Here is an 18,491-nt window from a genome sequence, read left to right as displayed (position 1 = left end):
ATCTAAACAAAACGTGGGGGCGACGCGCCCTGAAGGCGAGAACGAAAAAGTTCCCCTTTGAAATTTAGTTGATAGGATATCCTCTGATGGTGCTCTAAATCATCATTACCACTGCTGGAACTTTGTTTGAAAGATAAAGAGATAAATGATGAAAAGATCCGGTGTAAGGGCCGCTGTCACCGTCCTACCGATTCTGTACGTTTTGCCACGACAATAAATCCTTTTAGTATTTACTTGTGGAAAATGCCGGGTTGAAAACTGTGATCAGGCTCTGTTGGAGAGAATTCTAGGTCAGCTGGTTCGATGTCGACATATTCTTTTGCATTTGACTTTTATTTCTTTTTTTTTTACTTGCATGTTTATTGAAAGTGAATTTTGAAATCCGTTCTTACTTAAATAACTTCGCAAAACTTGTTTTTATTCTTCATTTCCTTGATTACGTGTTAGTTTCGTAAGACAGAGATTATAAAAAATATTTTGCTTGCTTTTTTCGACTTAATTACCATAGCGTTTTTTTTTTTTTATCTCAGTTCCTGAACGATATTTATTCGAGGAATTCCGAAGGCCCGAGATTCCCGTGAATGTTCAGTCTTCCCTTCGCCATCTGTTCAGTCTTTTTCTTGTCCCGTTTCCTACGTAATGCTCATTTTTTCTTAATGCTTTTAATTGTATGTTTTCTATCCTATCAGTAGAATTCCAATTTTATTTTTTCTAATCAACGAAAACTAGTTTCAAGGCTACTATTTTAAAAAAGAGTACAGAAAATCTGGAATGATTTTTGGGAAGCAATTTTGTCTAATTCTGAAACAAATGTTTAAACAGAGTATAATAAAAACAGAAACAAAACAAAGAAAATACAAGATGAAATTACTAGCATGTGGAATGGATTCATACGTTTGGCTCTATCTTCGAAATTCTGATTTTAATTTAGTAAGATTCAAAAGGAAGCAATTGGGACGGGACGAGGCGTTCAGCTTCACTAAATTAAAATCTGTGTCAGAGATTCAATTGGCTCATCTTCAAAAGGCGGGTGTGTGTGCGTGTGTGTGTTTGTGTGTGTGTGTGCGTTTGTGTGTGTGTATATATGTATGTATACGTATACATATATAATATATATATATATGTGTGTGTGTGTGCGTGGGTGTATGTGTGAGTGTGCGTGTGAATGCGTGCGTGTATGTATATTTGCATACATTTAAAAAATAAATGAAACACCCATGAACATTCTAACAAATTTCCATACAATACGATATCCATGCGAACAAAAGGGAAAATAAAAGAGAATTTATCACGTCTGAATATATATATATATATACTTATATATATATATATATATATATATATATATATATATATATATATACATATATATAATATATTTATATATATATATATATATAAAAATGTTTGTATGTTTAAAATTTTCGTTCTAACATTAATTTTTCTTTTGATATTTACAAGGAAATATAATTTTCTTATTCGATTTTGGTTATTAATATATAAAAAGAATAAAAAATTCCTTATTATATAAATACACACACACAAAAGAGTCATATTTCACACTTACTAATATATATAATAATCATAATATTATATATAAATAAATAAAGAAAGAATATTATCGTTGTCATCTCATATCATATCGTGTGACTCCATTCATTAAGCTAAACTATATGTTGGGCATATATGTATAAGACTATTGTTTCTATCGCGTAGATATTGCTCGGCAGCGTAAATAAAACAACCATGTATAGAGGATACAACAACAGAGAGAACGAGGAAACATGATAAATTCATTGTAAAACTACTGTTAAGGGATCATCATCGGTTGGTCACTGAAGGAGCTCCACTAACTCCCCTGACAACCGATGTTGCTATAGAGAACATTACGCTCCTTCAAGAGTTGCTGCTTAAATCATCCGTAACAGGCTACATAGACCAAGATATTATTTCATCTATCATACTCCTGCCAAGAAACACTTCATATCAGCGAAACAAAGAATAGAGCTATAATATAAAATCCAGTGGCCGATGATTTCTGCAATGAGTCATCTTTTATATGAGGAGAGACATTCTCCACTGATGAGCATGGTAGTCTTCTTCACTGCTTGCATACTGGCATTTAGCACAAATTAATGTCGAACTTAGCTAATTTTAATTCTTTAGAAACTTAGATAATAAGAAATACAAAAATAGGCGTCATATATTCTGTTAACTATAAGAGGTATTATAGGCAAGTATAAAGAAATGAAAATTACACATAAACGGCATAATAATAATAATAATATATATATATATATATAATGTGTGTGTGTGTGTGTGTGTGTGTGTATGTATGTATGTATGTATGAATGTATGTTTGTGTTTATATTCTATGTATTACAAAAATAGACGTGAAATCTGTTAGTCTAGTTCAGTATATTTTATAATAAGTTTCACTAGTTCACAATATACATGTTATCAAAAATTTAATTAATAATAATGTGAAGCTTTTACAAAGTCGTATTTGTTGATGTTAATAAGACTAATAGTTTAACTTGTAACAGTCAGAGGCCTATGCTCTACAAAGTTCACACATAGGAAGGAGATAAAACAACGATTGATGGTTGAGATGAAAATATTAAACATAAGAACGGCAATGACGTGTTATAGTAACATCTTTTAATTAAGTAAAATATGACAACAGTAAGCAATATAAAAAAGCCCTGTTTAAGAAACTTTTTCTCGATTAGTGCTCAGTTGTTTCATGCGCTTACAACTGAGTTGCCAAATAGCCAGATGTCGCTATTATAAGTTGTTGTCCGAAAAGTTTTGAAAGTATGTTGTAAAAACTTTTGAGTGATTAAATACATATACATATATACAATATAATATGTATAATAATATATATATATATAATAGTTATACATATATAATAATAATAATAATAATAATAAATAATAATAATATTAATATTATCTGTCTGTAGCATGCATGTATATTATTGTATAAGGCTTTGACAATTTGACTTGAAGAAAGAGTATTTAACAATAAACTCGTACATACATACTACTGCGGACTTTATTTTTCTATTTAAGATCACGAGAAAGTGATGACATCAAATAATAATAATAATAATAATAATAATAATAATAATAATAATAATAATAATAATAATAATAATAAACATCTGTGTATAAGCTTTGACGAGTGAAGTGAGTTCAGATTTACCTTTCACAAGAAAAAACTATCAGTCAGATTTCATCAATACTGCTATTGTTTTTTCACTACTTTAACCGGATTTACAATCTGGTATATCTGGATTCTTAAATCCGTGGGATTGATGATGATGATTATTATTACTAATTAAAAGTAAAAACTAACAGTTCTGGCGAAATTCTGGTGAATTATCCTTTAGATTTGTAAGTGTATCTATATAAGAAAAATCATGTTCTTAGAATGCAGAGTCATCAGATTTGCTTCAGCAATGCAAAAGTGTTCTTTAGTTTTTTATTTGATTTCCCAAAACCTTGTATTATGGCAGTTTGACAATGTGGAAGCTAAAGGTCTAATAAATATAGTTCCAAGAGCATTTTCGTAACATCACTGTAAATAGCACAAAATAGTATTTTCAGAGCAAACATTCTGCCTAAAACCTCCTTGTTCCAGTATGAATTCACTCAGCTGAAATGCTACGTCCTCCGAATAAGCGCAAAAGCCGTTCACGGTTTACTGATGAAAGAACAGTTATCACATGTATAATTAGTTATGTTTTCTTTCAAAGGTTTGGGGAGTGATGAATACCGACAGGATTGCATAACCTTGACTTACTAACTTGCAAGGGATGACTTTTCACTAACATCTCTTGAATTCCATTTTAGACATCTGTCCCTGAACTTAGCAAGAGTATAATTTTGCCTGACAAATGCTTGTCATCTCGTCATTCTTTTAGTGAATAGTAAAATGCTTTTTTTTTTTAGGTATGCTTTAAGTGCTAAGAATCAAACAATAAAAAATGTTCAGTTATTCGGCTTTTGTGTACTTTTGAAATGTGCATATTTTGTAGCAAAAGACATGTGTATCATAAGCAGTTTTTGGTGCACAGTGTTTAAAAGATGGCAGGATGCTTGCTGTGAGGCTCACAGACAAATACAAACGTGTATTTCAATTACTTGCTTTTTACCGAACAGTCTAATCTTAACCGTTAGGAAATACATTTACATTTCAGTTTGAATGATATCAAGTACTGTTACTTCCATACCGAGCTTCGGCATCGTCATCCAGCCGAGTACCATCATCTCGATCACCCCTTTGTCCAATGCTAGTAGCTCAAACACTCGTCATTGTAATACGGAGTTGTAGAAGCAAGAGCTCCTCTGGAGACCGGTTCCCCTTTTTTTTTTTTTTGAGTGGGGACGTAAAGGCATTTTCATTTTTCCCTTAACGTTAGAATGGAGGCCCCGGCTGGAATCTAATAGTTTTGAAAGACATAAGGGTGAAAATTGGAATTTGCCAGAGGGAGCCTCTCCGCTTTACGACGGGGCTGTAATATTGTGAAACCGGAAAGGCACCGCCATTGCCCGTTTCAGAAAGCGTTGAGAATTCACTGTGAACGGTGCTTTGTTCAGAGTAGAAGAGCTGAGAGAGAGAGAGAGAGAGAGAGAGAGAGGGGAATAAAAGATTTGGACCTTTATATTGTCTCTTGTTTTATGTACTGTAAGATGCAAATGAATCATGCCTGTGTACTGGTATGAACAAGCAAACAAAAATGTTCTCCATTTAACAGAAGGATTTTTACGGCTCTATTCCGGCCGGAAGTAATTTCGCTTTGTCCAACACGAGATACGGAAATTTCACATCACCGGCGCCTGTCTCCTCCGTGTTATGTAAGAAAGAATTAGATAGACAGATAGACTACTATGCTTAAAGCCTACATCTACTACACATTTCTCCTTGTAATGGTAATGATTTAACAGCTCAATTTGACATGCAGAGCATAAATACTATACACTGTAAACATATAAATGAATGTAATATGTAAGTAGTGGAACACTGTATCACTGTGGCACTATGATTATAGGATAAATGAAGTTAGTATGTGTTCATAATTATGCGTGCATATTTACATCGATGGAATAAGGTACCCTCTAACACCATATACATAATGGTTAATTCTGGAACTTTTTTTATGATGATAATTCAGTGCCATCTGCTGTACTTTTTCAGAATCGTACTAGGCCCCAGCATAATTTTTAAACTGCTGTTCTTTAAACTCACTTTCCAGCTTCCTGTCTCTTGAAATACTTCTTTCTATGACTTTCACCATAATATTGTACGGTTGCTCATTTTAATCAAGCACAATTTCCCACTAATTCGTTACAACCGATCCAGCCCCTATACTCTTTGTGAACATCAAGCCAGTAAAGAAAAAAATAATTACCCTTTTCCACACACATAATGTAAAGAATCTAATTACATCCTTGCCTCAGTTACTTTCCAGATTAATTCTCTCTTACTGCCTCCGAAAATCTCTGCGAGAAAATCAAGTCAATATTTTTCAGCTCTGAACTTGAAGCTAACACCCCTTTCCACATCGCCGATCATTTTTCCAGACATTTTCGTGTTCGTTACGCCTCCTACAAACTTCTTTTCGTCTAATATTATTTTCGTGAACTCAGTTTACACACTGTCGTTAACATAAGAAAAAAAAATACATCCAATGAAACAATGCAGTATTGCCTCATTTCCCCTTGAAGACCAGGCCTGTCACTCACCTATCTTCAGGCTAACATACAATTTCCTATACGTCACAAAACCAGTGAATCTTTCGTGACAGCCTGTCATTTGCTTCATTCCGTCTCCTTTCCTTTTGCCATCACTTTTAATCTTTCGCCGAGACCTTCTTTCTGTATTCATGTGCGACATACGGTGAAGACATTTCTCGTTGTCATCATTTATTTCCTCCATTTGATTCATGACGAACACTTAGTATGCACAGCATTCCCTTGGCTGGTAAAAACCCTCGGTTTTACCTTTATTTTTATTGTCAGAAGTTGTTTGCAGTGACTTTATCTTCATAAACTGAGCCAAACATAACAGACTCCTTTATCGCTGTTCTATGAAAATTTTCACGGCTTCAATTATCGGCTAATCCCTTTGTGCCTCTACATCAAGCCCTATTTTGCATATCAAAGGCAGTCATTTATGATGTCATTATCATAACTCTGCATCTCTCTAGTAGATCGAATTAGTTTAAGCAGTTTTTCAATAACTTGTTTTATTTTTCTTTTTCTTTCCAGGCTGTCGCTTCGATTAGTACCCTTTTTCAGCCAAACAATCATTTACAATCTAAAATGATAATTAGTAATAGCTGGCAGGTCTCTCTATCAGCGTCCTTTACACTAGACTCTATTTGTTTTTCAGAGGATTATTCTCAGTTGCTTTCCTTCGAAATACATTTCCTCTTTTGAATTTAGTGGCGTCGTTTTTCTGATATTTTGTTTTCTGTCCCTTAGTTCCCGGCCTTGATTGTGAGGTCTGCCATTCTATTTTATTTTTCTGTAGTTCCATACCACCATTTTTGTCATCCTTTCGCTAATATTCTTCACCATCAGTTTCATCTGTACTTTTTAAAAACATGAAACTATTCCTTAGATTGAACTTACCGATGCTTTAATGTTTCTCACTTACTTTATTAGTTTCGGTTTTTACAATATCTTCGACTATTTGGCAGATCTTGCATTGCCACATTCTTAAACTCTTTCTTTAGAAAACCTAAGGACTAGTCTTTCCTACCTATACATATTAACTTGCCTGACTAAATAGAGTGATATATGAACTTGTTCGCTTATGATTTTGTACGTCTGTATTCGAAAAATGGATCAGTTAGTTTTCAAAAGATGAAAATAGTCATCGAATATTTAATTCTTACTTACGAAGCATACTGTAATGCGGTATTACTGGCATAACCGGAGTAGGGAAATCTTCCGTTCTGGGACAACCACGCAATATAACCCTCAGAAACAAAGTTACCTTCACTTGTTAGACGAGAATTTAATCCTGTCTGGCTTCCTTACCCATAAATTTGCTGATCGTTTCAACCGTCAGAATTTGTAGATATTCGCTGCTGCGTTGAATACGCCCCAGTCTCTATTTCACGGTAACGTAATACTTCACAATGAATGGAATTCTGTGCGTTACTCTCTCTCTCTTTTTTCCTTTAAACTGTCACTTAGTAACTTCCCATTCAAACGCAGTTCGAAACCTAATCCTCGGAGATATATATATACGCCACTTTATGGCTGCGTTCTTTTTTTATTTATTTATTTTTGCATCCCAAAACTGATGTCCGATGAACAGCTTTTCGGGAAGCTGAAATGCAAGTTCTGTTGCTGCTTTCTGTTTTCGCTAAACAGTTGTGTGATAGTTTGAATAGAATAACACGTCCGGATGAATTCTAACCAGTTCATTCCAGGTTTCTCTTTATAGGATACCGGATAAAATACTGATGTATGAAATAAAGACACCAGCACAAATGCAAACATTCAAATGTTAATAGGGGTTGATCTACATTATACAAAACTGAATCATTTTTCATAATGAGTTACCTTTGGGGGTTAACGTTGGCGTAAAATCATGCTATACGCCAGTACGATTTCTTATGGGTACACGTAACGCCACAAAGCCAATTCAACAGTTTTTCCGCATATCATTTACAGGATCGTTTATCAAGTTCATATTAATTAGTCATTTAAATTACACGGCAAATCGGAGATATTACAAAATGCCTGGTCTCATGAGAGCGGTAGGATAATAACCTACTAGTATCTTATGTGTCAAAATCAGCTGATGATCATACACTATTTCTGGTAAGATCGACATATATACATTTCTGACAGAACACTCACAGTTCTCAAAGGTTAGTAATAAATGATAGAAGTATATCTATTTTTTCAGCAATGCACACGTATCCTGTGAACTGCTTGGCACATGCTTTATTCACCAGGCATCATGGAAACTGCTTCAGTGCTGACATGCACTCAATAAAGCAAAAGCCCTGTGTGTTCTCTGAGCTGAACATCAAGGCTAATACTTATTATCGTTATCGTGCTATGTATTCATGGTCTGTTAGTCTCTTATACGTATTATCCATCTCGGGTGTTATTTATTGCTAACATCAGCAATAAGCATGACGAGGGGTCCGTGAACTGAACTCTCATTGCTCCAAAACAAGAGCCATTCCAGTAATTCGGTACATTTCAATCATCCACTGCAGTGAATGATATTATTGTGATTGATTATGACCAGACCGTGTTGTTTGGTAAGATCTCCTACTTAAAAGGAATATAGTTGTCTTGCTGCAGAATTTAAAATTCACAATCCTGACCTTAAGTACTTGTTAGTTTTACTTTCATGAGCCTTTTCGAATTCATGTGTGGTCAATATGCTATCTCGATGTCCACTTTTTAAGGCAGTATGAACTGGGCTTATTATAGAAAATAGAGAACAGTGGTGACAGAAATTTTAACTCTTTCGAGCCTTTACCACAACAACTTCATGAACATCAAAAACATTAATGAAGTCTTGATGTAACGTTTAATATACACATATATATATATATACATATATATATATATATATATATATATATATATATATATATATATATATATATATATATGAAATGATACGTGGCATATTAATAATTTCTCTGTAAACTTCGTATTAAATCGAAAAATAAAAAAAAACAAAATAAATAAAAATGAGACGGATGAAAATAATATTGCCGGAAAAAACAAGATAGTTCTCTTCTGTCAATGTTGAGTTTTTCACATGTTTTGACTGTGAAAACATGCTCAGATGATGTATCACAATAACTATGCTTTACATCTCAAAGGTTTATTCTCTATATCTATTCCCCCCCAAAAAAGGAAGAAAACCAAAGGAATTTTTATTTCTGGAAGATCATTAACATATGACGACATTTCCTTCCCCTCGCAGCTACATGACCATGACATGACAAAAATAACAGAATGCATGAAGAATCATTCTTCTACCTGGCGATTCTTTAATCTTTCTCATGTTTTAAAACGTCGGACACTTTTGTGGAAAGCAGTAAAAATCCTGCAGTTTGCGATGGAGTTCCTGTCGCTCTCAAGGCTAATAGTAAATCAGGGCTGCGAAAATGTAACATTAACCGGAATAAAAAAAAAGGAAGAAAAAGAAAGGACCTTTCAGCACAGCGTCAGAATGAAAACGCGTTCACAGCTTAAAATTTCACAACGAATCATGACGATAAATACTCTGAACGAAGAGCTCCAATCGTGAAAACATTTTATTTGTTACTGAACACCGTTGAACAAAGGCAGTAGAATTCATGGAAATGAAATTAAGTTCACTAATAAGAATCTTCACACTTTCTTCTCTATAGATGATCACCTTAGTGTACACAGTAAAACTGCTGCATTGTAATATTTGAGTTCTGAAAAGGGAAGCAAAGTGAACTACCTAAAACTGACAAGTAGCTTTTGCTTTCGTGAAAACCATAGTTATCCCGAATAGAAACAGCACAAAGTATTTCTATACAAAGTGTTCAGAGTAACATTTGAGAGTGTTAAAAAAGGACAAAATATTTCAAAGGATAATTTTCTCAGAGAGAGAGAGAGAGAGAGAGAGAGAGAGAGAGAAAATCGTTTTTAGCAGCCAAAGTCATAAAGTGAATCTGAGTATGAAGTACTGTATTGTCGCATCTTTAGTCAGGAAAAAATAATAAATGGCAATATTTTCAACGGAAGGTGCTCTCCTTTTTAAAAACAGCTATAAACACCGAAAGGATTTACAACTAAGTCCCAAGTAATCTGAAAGTAATAAGGTCGAGGCAGAGATACACTCGCGCTTTGCCTGATTTATAACCTTTCTTTCTTTGAGAAGCAGATCTCTAGCATATGGGCTGATGAAGCGCCACCCTTGGCGTAAGGTCGCGTATCATTGCCCTTTGACTGCAAGGACGTGTTCCCAAAAGTTTCCCTTCTTTTGCTCTGATATTTTACCTTAATTAAGGCAGAGAGGATGCTCTGTGTACCTTTCAATGGAAAGGTGTTTAGCATAACCTTGTTTCTCGGAACTGACGCGCAAAGCAATGTGACACTCACAATGGGATTTGCATAATTCAGTTGGTAAAGTGTTTCAGTGAGAAATTCTTTACAGGCGTTTTTGGGGTAATGAATGGCGTGTCAATATGGATCGTTAGCATGTGTACATGTACAGTATAGGAACCGTTCGGATCTATTACGGAAAGCATACCTGTACGTAGTATAATATGACGAAGAAAACTCTTCTATAAAAGTTTCAGGGCTACAAAGAATTATTACGTAAGTTTTAAAATTGATGAAGAGGATTTTGGTTGCATAACAGCTTTATACTGTATTTATATCTGAGCTCTATTTATGTGATGCCTTACATAACTTTCTTAATCTACTACAGCAACCAGTGTGCGTTTTTTTATTCACAGTATTTCTCTCTCTCTCTCTCTCTCTCTCTCTCTCTCTCTCTCTCTCTCTCTCTCTCTCTCTCTATGCACCTGTGCCTCTCTTGGTCATTATGTACAGACACTACGAATGATAGCAGTTTCTCCATCATCTACAGAATCGGGCGCTTGGGTCGGGGTGGAGAACAACACGATGGTGAACGTGAAGGCGCAGCTCGGTTACACTGCTTTCCTTCCATGCTCAGTTCGCATGATTGGGGACAAACAGGTAAGGTGATGTGAACTTTAAAAAGCTTTGCTTTCTCTCTCTCTCTCTCTCTCTCTCTCTCTCTCTCTCTCTCTCTCTCTCTCTCTCTGCGTCTTTTGCCGCTCCTTTCGTACTCCTCCTGTGTGCCATTCCTTACCCTGCCCCCGTGAGACGAAAATGGAAAATGTTTTCCTGGGTCTACGAGAGCAAATCTTATGCCTTTGAAAGAGACGTTCTCGAAGGAGGAGAATGGAAGCTGGCGCTACTTGGGATGAAGGAGAGAACTTGCAAGATCTAACATTTATGCTCCGCCCCTACACCTCCCACCCCACCTCGTCCTTATTTCCGAATTGTGTTCATATAGAAGTTAACTTGGGTCCAAACTGATTGCCAGCCTTTGTATGAATAGTAAACTCATCTCAGCAGAAAGTTTTCTTCCTTTGTGATCTGCCTTAGGCAGTGCAAGTTCAAACAAAGTGAATGTGATTTAGTTTTAACAAGACAAGCTCTCTCTCTCTCTCTCTCTCTCTCTCTCTCTCTCTCTCTCTCTCTCTCTCTCTTTCTTGATTTGTTTCAGCACTTGGTGTACATTATAATTTTAACACTGCAAAAATATGCAGTTTTACAAAGAAAATCTAACGATATCTTTTAGTATTAGTTGCAAAGGAATTTATATCATGGGTGGCAAAATTTTTCACACAGCTCCTTTTACAGGAATTGCTCCATGGAAAACAAGTATACAGTATGGCTAATTATTCTTTTAAAAGACAAAATTTCCGATTTTCTTTCCAAGAGTACTGTTAAAAAAATTACTTGAAATATATTTTGCTGTTTAAACCTGAATTATTTTAGTTACTGATTAATTCGGACATCAAGACATAAGAAAACACATTCCAGTAAGTAAATAATAAAGAACAAGTAAAATATGCGCCGAACTTTCTTCTGTGCAATAGAGTTTTCTGTACAGCGTATAATGCTGTATGAATACTCTCAGCTATGACCCATGAAACTCTCAGCCGCGGCCCATGAAACTTTCAGCCATGGCCCGGCTAACTTTAACGATCATGGTTAGCTTTAACCTTAAATAAAATTTTAAAAATACTGAGGCTAGAGGGCTGTAATTTGTTATGGTTCATGATTGGAGGGTGGGTGATCAGCATACCAATTTGCAGCCCTCTAGCCTCAGCAGTTTTTAAGATCTGAGGGCGGATAGGAAAAGTGCGGACGTACAGATATATAGCCATCTCAATAGTTTTCTTTTACATAAAACTAAAAGTATGGAGCTACTTCTTCAAAACGCTTGATTATTATTATTATTATTATTATTATTATTATTATTATTATTATGTTATTATTATTATTATTATTATTATTATTATGTGTTGTATCTTTAGATTTCCTGGATTCGTCGAAGAGACTGGCACGTGCTGACTTCGGGCGTCTTCACCTACACAAATGACGAGAGATTCACCATCACGCATCGAGATGGAGCCGACGACTGGACACTTTCTATCAAGTACCTTCAGGCACGCGACAATGGCACCTATGAGTGCCAGGTAAGTGCCCTAAACATCCCCTCTGTTTCAAGTAGTGATTAAAGCAATACGAATAGAATATTGTAATTGCATAGAATATTTCTTCTTAAAGGAGCTCTGAAGCCATTGCGTGCCTAGTTACTGTGAGAGCAGTTTGGTTGGTTCAGGAATAGAAGAAAATAGAAGAAAACGTGCGTCCTCTGCATGACTCCTTCTATATGTCCACTACCTTTATGTGCGTGGGAATGATTTAGGTTTAGTCTCTCTTCAGAGTTTTCGTGTAAATAAGAAAAAGTCCATTCTCCGCCGAATATTGATGTAATGCATCGCCTTCATGACTGAAAACTCACAATGAACCGTCACGAATTTTGCACCGGACTTTTTTTTTCTCTCTGGGTGGGAAGTTACAATTTTCCCCTTGAGCCTGGGTCTTCTTGATTGGCCTTCAAGAATTTTACGTCCTTCAGGATAAAAATACCGCGCGAGAACGAAGCAAAAGTATGATATCCTATAACGAAACGTCCCAGCACGTTTGTTCTGGAAGTCTGCCTGGGCAGGGATTGACTGCGCAGGAGTGGCAGTCTTTTTTACAAACAAGCTGACATGATCAAGTTGCAATTTTCAGTTACAAACTCATGAGAGTGGCGGAGATATCTCATATCAATTAATGATGCACTGCCCTTAACGACATAAGGGATACATTCGTCATCAGTACATTTTATATGAGATTTTTCTATTTTTGTTTTAATTTTTAATTACTTGGTTTTCCCGGTAGCTAAATCTTGCATCACCTTTGCAGTTTACAGTATTATTATATACTCGCATTTCGCCCGGAGAACCAAGCAAGAAAAAGTCAGTATCACTGCACTTTTACGATATACATTTCAACAAAATCAGATCTGCAGCTAAGTAATATTTTCAGTAGATGAGCAAAATTTTCTTGTTTCTTAAAAAAGATGCAATAAAGCTGAAAACTTACTCCTAACGGCGATAACATGAAACGCCAACACGCAAGTACGTAAACACATACACAAACAGACACAAATAAACACACACACACATATATATACATATAATATATATATATATATATATATATATATATATATATATATATATATATATATATATATATATATATATATATATATATATTGTATATACTGTTGACTGTAAATTTAGATTACAATAATGTCCTGTCCACGCTAAGAAACGATAATCTAACATGTTGGTATGTATTAAATAATCATACACATCTGAACAGATTATTCATTTAGAAAAATTATTATGTGCTACATATGCTTGTGACGATGCAGTGCATGGATCAAATCTCATCCATACACACCTACACACATACATTAATGGGTTAACAGGATTCCTCGTAAGAAGTTTCGGTAGGTAAAGTAACTGACCGGAGTGAGCAAGGTATGTCTGGGTGAAGGATAACTTCCAAAGGAAAGGGTAAAGGTGAGAGAGGGGATTAAGAATTATAGGACCACAATGCTACCTAGCAAGCAGGAAAGATCTCTGGTGTGATTTTGATGGGGAAAGTAAACCATTTAACAGAGTGATTAAGAGAAAAGAGCAGTGTGGCTTAAGGTAGGGAAGAGAGGATACAGATCTAGTGTTTGTGTGAAAAAGTTATAAAAAAAAATTTGGAGGCAATATGAGAGCACTTTATGTACTCTAAAAAATGATTATGGCAGAAATGATGGAAGTGTCATGTGGAGGATATTGGGAAGGTAGGGATGAGAAATAAATTGCTGAGGGAAGAGAAGTGTCACAATATGGAGATGGGACAGCGATTTGCCAGGAGTGAGACTGAGTCCGAGAGAACGTGTGTTACTTCGCATAAGTTGTTTCAAGGGCAAGAGAGACAAGGTCTACCCAGTTGGGTGGAGTCGCCTCCCACCTGGGGTAACTATGTAGGCAATGACGTATCTTAGAGGTACCTGCTCATTACGGCAATTTACCTGCAGACGCAATAAGGAGGTAAACAAAGCTCCGCCTACATGGGGGATCTAGGGTGAAGTGAGCTGACCTTCTCTTTCTCTTGGCCTTGGGTTGTTTAATATTTTATGAATGGGGTGACGCAAGGAGTCGGACAAAGGAAATTACATGCAAATGCCCTCATATTCTTTTGGTCATGATGTTTCCTCACTAGCAAGTCTACCCATCATTAAGTTTACAGAGTGACAAGTAAATGTCAAATGTCAAGATATGAGAAAAGGTTATCATCTTCGTACAATATCAACTCATATTTACCGGACACTGGCAACGAGTTCATCTATTAAGTGTTAAACAGTGTTGGCGAAAGAATGCTCTCTACTTTTCCCCTTTAGAGAAATGGCGTTTTCAGTAAGTGTTGAGAGTATGAGGTTGCTGGCCCCAAAGCCTACCCCATGAATATTCAAGGGCATATACAAGACGACGTCGGAACCTGATAAAAAATGGCGATTAATGTTTTCTCATGAAACAGTGTTCGTACATTTTCTAATATGTGTATGTTGCTGCAGTAGAGAAACACAGAAAGAACTGTAATACATGACCCGCTGCAAGTGTGGTATGGAAATAAACATTTTCGTACATACACCATTTACCATAAACATTTCTTGCCTGAAGTTACATTTTATGCTACGTTTTCTTGTTCGCAGCACTCGAAGATATATTCCAATGTTACCAGAAAATTTGGCATTATCATTTTACGGTATTGTATCTGTGGCATTCTTACAGATCTTTAGTCCTGCCTCTTCCTGGAAAACTGTTCTTCTGTTTGGAGGTCTGCGTCTCTCGGGATGTATTATCTTCTAGACAAAATTGCTCAAAGTGGGGGTTTCCTTTCTCGTAACAATGATAATTGTGATTTAAACTCGCCATTCTCAATCGTGTTTTGGATACAGCCCCCTTAGGAGCCATTCTTAGGTTCCTACGCCGCCCTCCCCCACCCCCGTCACACAAGGATACAACACGAACAGATAGACATGAAATACTTTATCAATGAACATAAGAACATTTGAACAACCCAACATCTTCGACAACACTTTAAAGTCTGTATAATCTTATAGCAATAAGCAAGTTTCACGATTTTGGGATTCAAATTAGACAACGACTTTCGGAGGTCAACCTCTTTCGGAGTTAAAGTTCCCCTTCAAATGGGTTGGAGACCCCAGGGGGACCATATGACCCACCCAGAAAATGGCTGATTTAAACCAAAGCACTACCAGTGCCAAAAGGGTTTTTAATAGAATCTTTCTTTTTTAATTCCCGTAATTTCGAGGTAGTGGATTGGTCCACTACCTTGCAATCTTCTTGATATTACTCAGACTGTTGAAACTAATAAGTTCAAGAAAGGCTGTACAATTATTTTAAAGTGCCGTGAAGAGTTACCTTGACATTCTTTTCTACTTATCACAACAAGTGTGTGTGTGTGTGTGTGTGTGTGTGTGCAATCAGCTCTGGTTGCTATTTTACTTTTATTTATGTTTATCTGTTTAGTTACATATGGATATCACATTCTTTGAAAGTTTGCTTAATAAGTTGATAATCTTTTGGCTAGTTCCTCATGAATAGGGGTATATGTAGAATAATAATAATAATAATAATAATAATAATAATAATAATAATAATAATAATAATAATAATAATAATAATAATAATAATGCCTCAAACACATTTACATGTACGCAAATACTGTGAGGTCACGAAAGCAAAATTAATTTTATGCATGGCCATTAATAATGCTCTACCATAAACATTATTCATAAATTAGAAAAAAAGGCCCGCCAGAATGTTGACAGTGCTATTTGTACAGCAATTACAAATATATTAAACGGTCGCAACACATATTGCAGCCTTTTGTATCGCAATGGGAAATGGAGGAATACTGGAGCTCATAATAAGGACTCGAGAATTAATTTGATCTTGTTTGTCAGAGCTATGATGTAACAGTGTTCCATTCCAAGTAATTCCCCCAGTGGCCTTCTGGTGATGATTCCCTATTCCTTTTCCTGCCGTGTTTGTCCTCTCGCAGGGCGGCCAACGAATGAGTCTTTTATGGGGTTTTCTAAAAATAAATATGTAAAATGGTTTGAAAATACTTTCCCTTTCAACGTATTTTCACGGAGAGAGAGAGAGAGAGAGAGAGAGAGAGAGAGAGAGAGAGAGAGAGAGAGAGAGAGAGAGAGAGAGAGCCCTGGTCAGAGAAGTAAAATCAACAATTTCATTGTCGTTTTGAGTCAGGCAAATATTCCGGTGTTTGCTTTTTTTTTTAAGGTTGTAACAAATATTTTTCTTTCGTTGTGTGTGTGCGCGTATATTAGAGAGAGAGAGAGAGAGAGAGAGAGAGAGAGAGAGAGAGAGAGAGAGAGCATTTGCTACCGAGAGAGAGAGAGATAGAGAGAGAGCATTTGTTACTACGAGGAGAGAGAGAGAGAGAGAGAGAGAGAGAGAGAGAGGGAGAGAGAGAGAGAGAGAGCATTTGTTACTACGAGAAGGAAAATTTTCCGGTTCCTGGTCGTTCCTCGCCTTCGCCAACGGCATTCTTCATGAAACTTCGGTGAAATTTATAACTGCCGCTTCACAAGAAAGTTTTGGTCGATATACTTTTGCCTTTGGGTAATAATGTGTAAGAACTGTATTCACCCTGGACGTTTGTTAGCGTTATAGATAAAAATTGATGTTTAAGGTGTAAATAATATACCCTTACAGTAAACGCAATAAAATTCACATTCAACACTTGGCTTGAAGGTAAAGCTAAGAATTCAGAGAGTGTCCGGTTACTCTAACGTTTCACACTGAACCTGCACCTAGTGATCACACTCTGCCAATTTAATTGGAAAATAGGCAACGGAAAAGAGAAATCTTATTTTAATCGGATTTAAAGCTGAAAACACTAAACAAACTCGACCTCGCTTCCTCTCAGCACCAAAACTTTGCTCATGTAATTTGCCTAAATATAAAAGCGGATTTCCCTCTTCTGATTGTTTTGGAGACGCATATTGTGTCTCTAATATTCTTTCCTTTTATTTTACAGAGAGTCTTTCCTTATTTACATATGTATTCAGCATTCAAAGGATAATTTTGACCGTGTATGATATATGCATGTATGTACATATATGTATATGTATATATATATATATATGTATATATATGTATGTATGTATGTACGTACGTATGTGCATATATATATATAAATACATCTGTATATATATACATGCATACATACTATACATATACTGTATATATATATATATATATATATATATATATATATATATATATATATATATATATATATATATATATATATATATATATACGTATATAATTCTTGGTCAAATTATCCTTCGATTCCTGAAGCAAGAATGAATTTCTTGTGCAGAAACCTTCCACATGTATATGTATATGTATATATGTATGTATGTACGCACGTACGTATATAATAAATACACCGTATATATACACATGCATACATATTATATTTATATGTATAAAATTCTTGGTCAAATTACCCTTCGATTCCTGAAGCAAGGATGAATTTCTCGTGCAGAAACCTTCCCCAGAATTACCCACCTCATATAAATGCATTAGCTGCTCATCAGCATTCCATAAATTCGCTGTTTAGACACTACACTATTAAACTACTGCATCTTTCTTACATTCCTGAGCTCATTATAGTAAAAAGGCCTTATGTTCTAGACCCTCCTCTCAGCAATTGTTCACCTTCATCCTCCATCCTCTTCCTGCGCCCAAACCACTTCAGAGCAGAGCATACCCATCTCTGCTAATCTTGTCACAAAGAATCTTTATCTTTATACAGTCCTCAGCTTGTCAATACCTTCTTACTCCACATACATTACATGCACAACTAACATCATAGTTTCTATTTTTCATAATTTTCATTCATTCTGCACTCTTCACTTCTATAAAGGAAAGTTGTCTCAACAATCCCTTCATACACTACGACTTTTGTTTTCTTAGCCACCTTTCTTCTCTTCTACCTTTCTCTCTTCACCCATTTTGTCTCACCCATTTTTTTCACGCTATCAATTTTCTTCAAATATACTTTGAAACACCTATACAAAGCAACCGGTTCTAGTCTTCCGCCGTGTGTGGGATTTATTTTTACGTATACAAACCTGTCATTTACCTTTATTATGTTGCATTGCTAACATTATTTTGAACTTGTTCGTTTTGCATATACTTTGTCTTTAAGCAGTTTCTAGAGCTGCTTAATACCGTAAAA

At 35.6% G+C, this 18,491-nt stretch overlaps 1 protein-coding gene across 2 annotated transcripts in view; it reads left to right on the top strand.

Annotated features, from left to right (window-relative positions):
• Positions 1-18,491, top strand: part of LOC136834350 (lachesin-like) — a 195,025-nt gene that overhangs the window by 153,358 nt on the left and 23,176 nt on the right. The window contains exons 4-5 of one of the 2 annotated variants that reach the window (XM_067096859.1): positions 10,624-10,733; positions 12,107-12,268. In XM_067096859.1, coding sequence (XP_066952960.1) covers positions 10,624-10,733; positions 12,107-12,268 — 272 coding nt within the window. Of the gene's footprint in view, positions 1-10,605; positions 10,734-12,106; positions 12,269-18,491 lie in introns of both variants that reach the window. The other variant, XM_067096858.1, reaches the window with a different exon arrangement.

This window comes from Macrobrachium rosenbergii, chromosome 53 (genome assembly GCF_040412425.1).
Source record: "Macrobrachium rosenbergii isolate ZJJX-2024 chromosome 53, ASM4041242v1, whole genome shotgun sequence".
NCBI classification, from domain to species: domain Eukaryota; kingdom Metazoa; phylum Arthropoda; class Malacostraca; order Decapoda; family Palaemonidae; genus Macrobrachium; species Macrobrachium rosenbergii.
The sequence above is the reverse complement of the archived record's forward strand: the minus strand, read 5'-3'. Positions and strand labels throughout refer to the sequence as shown.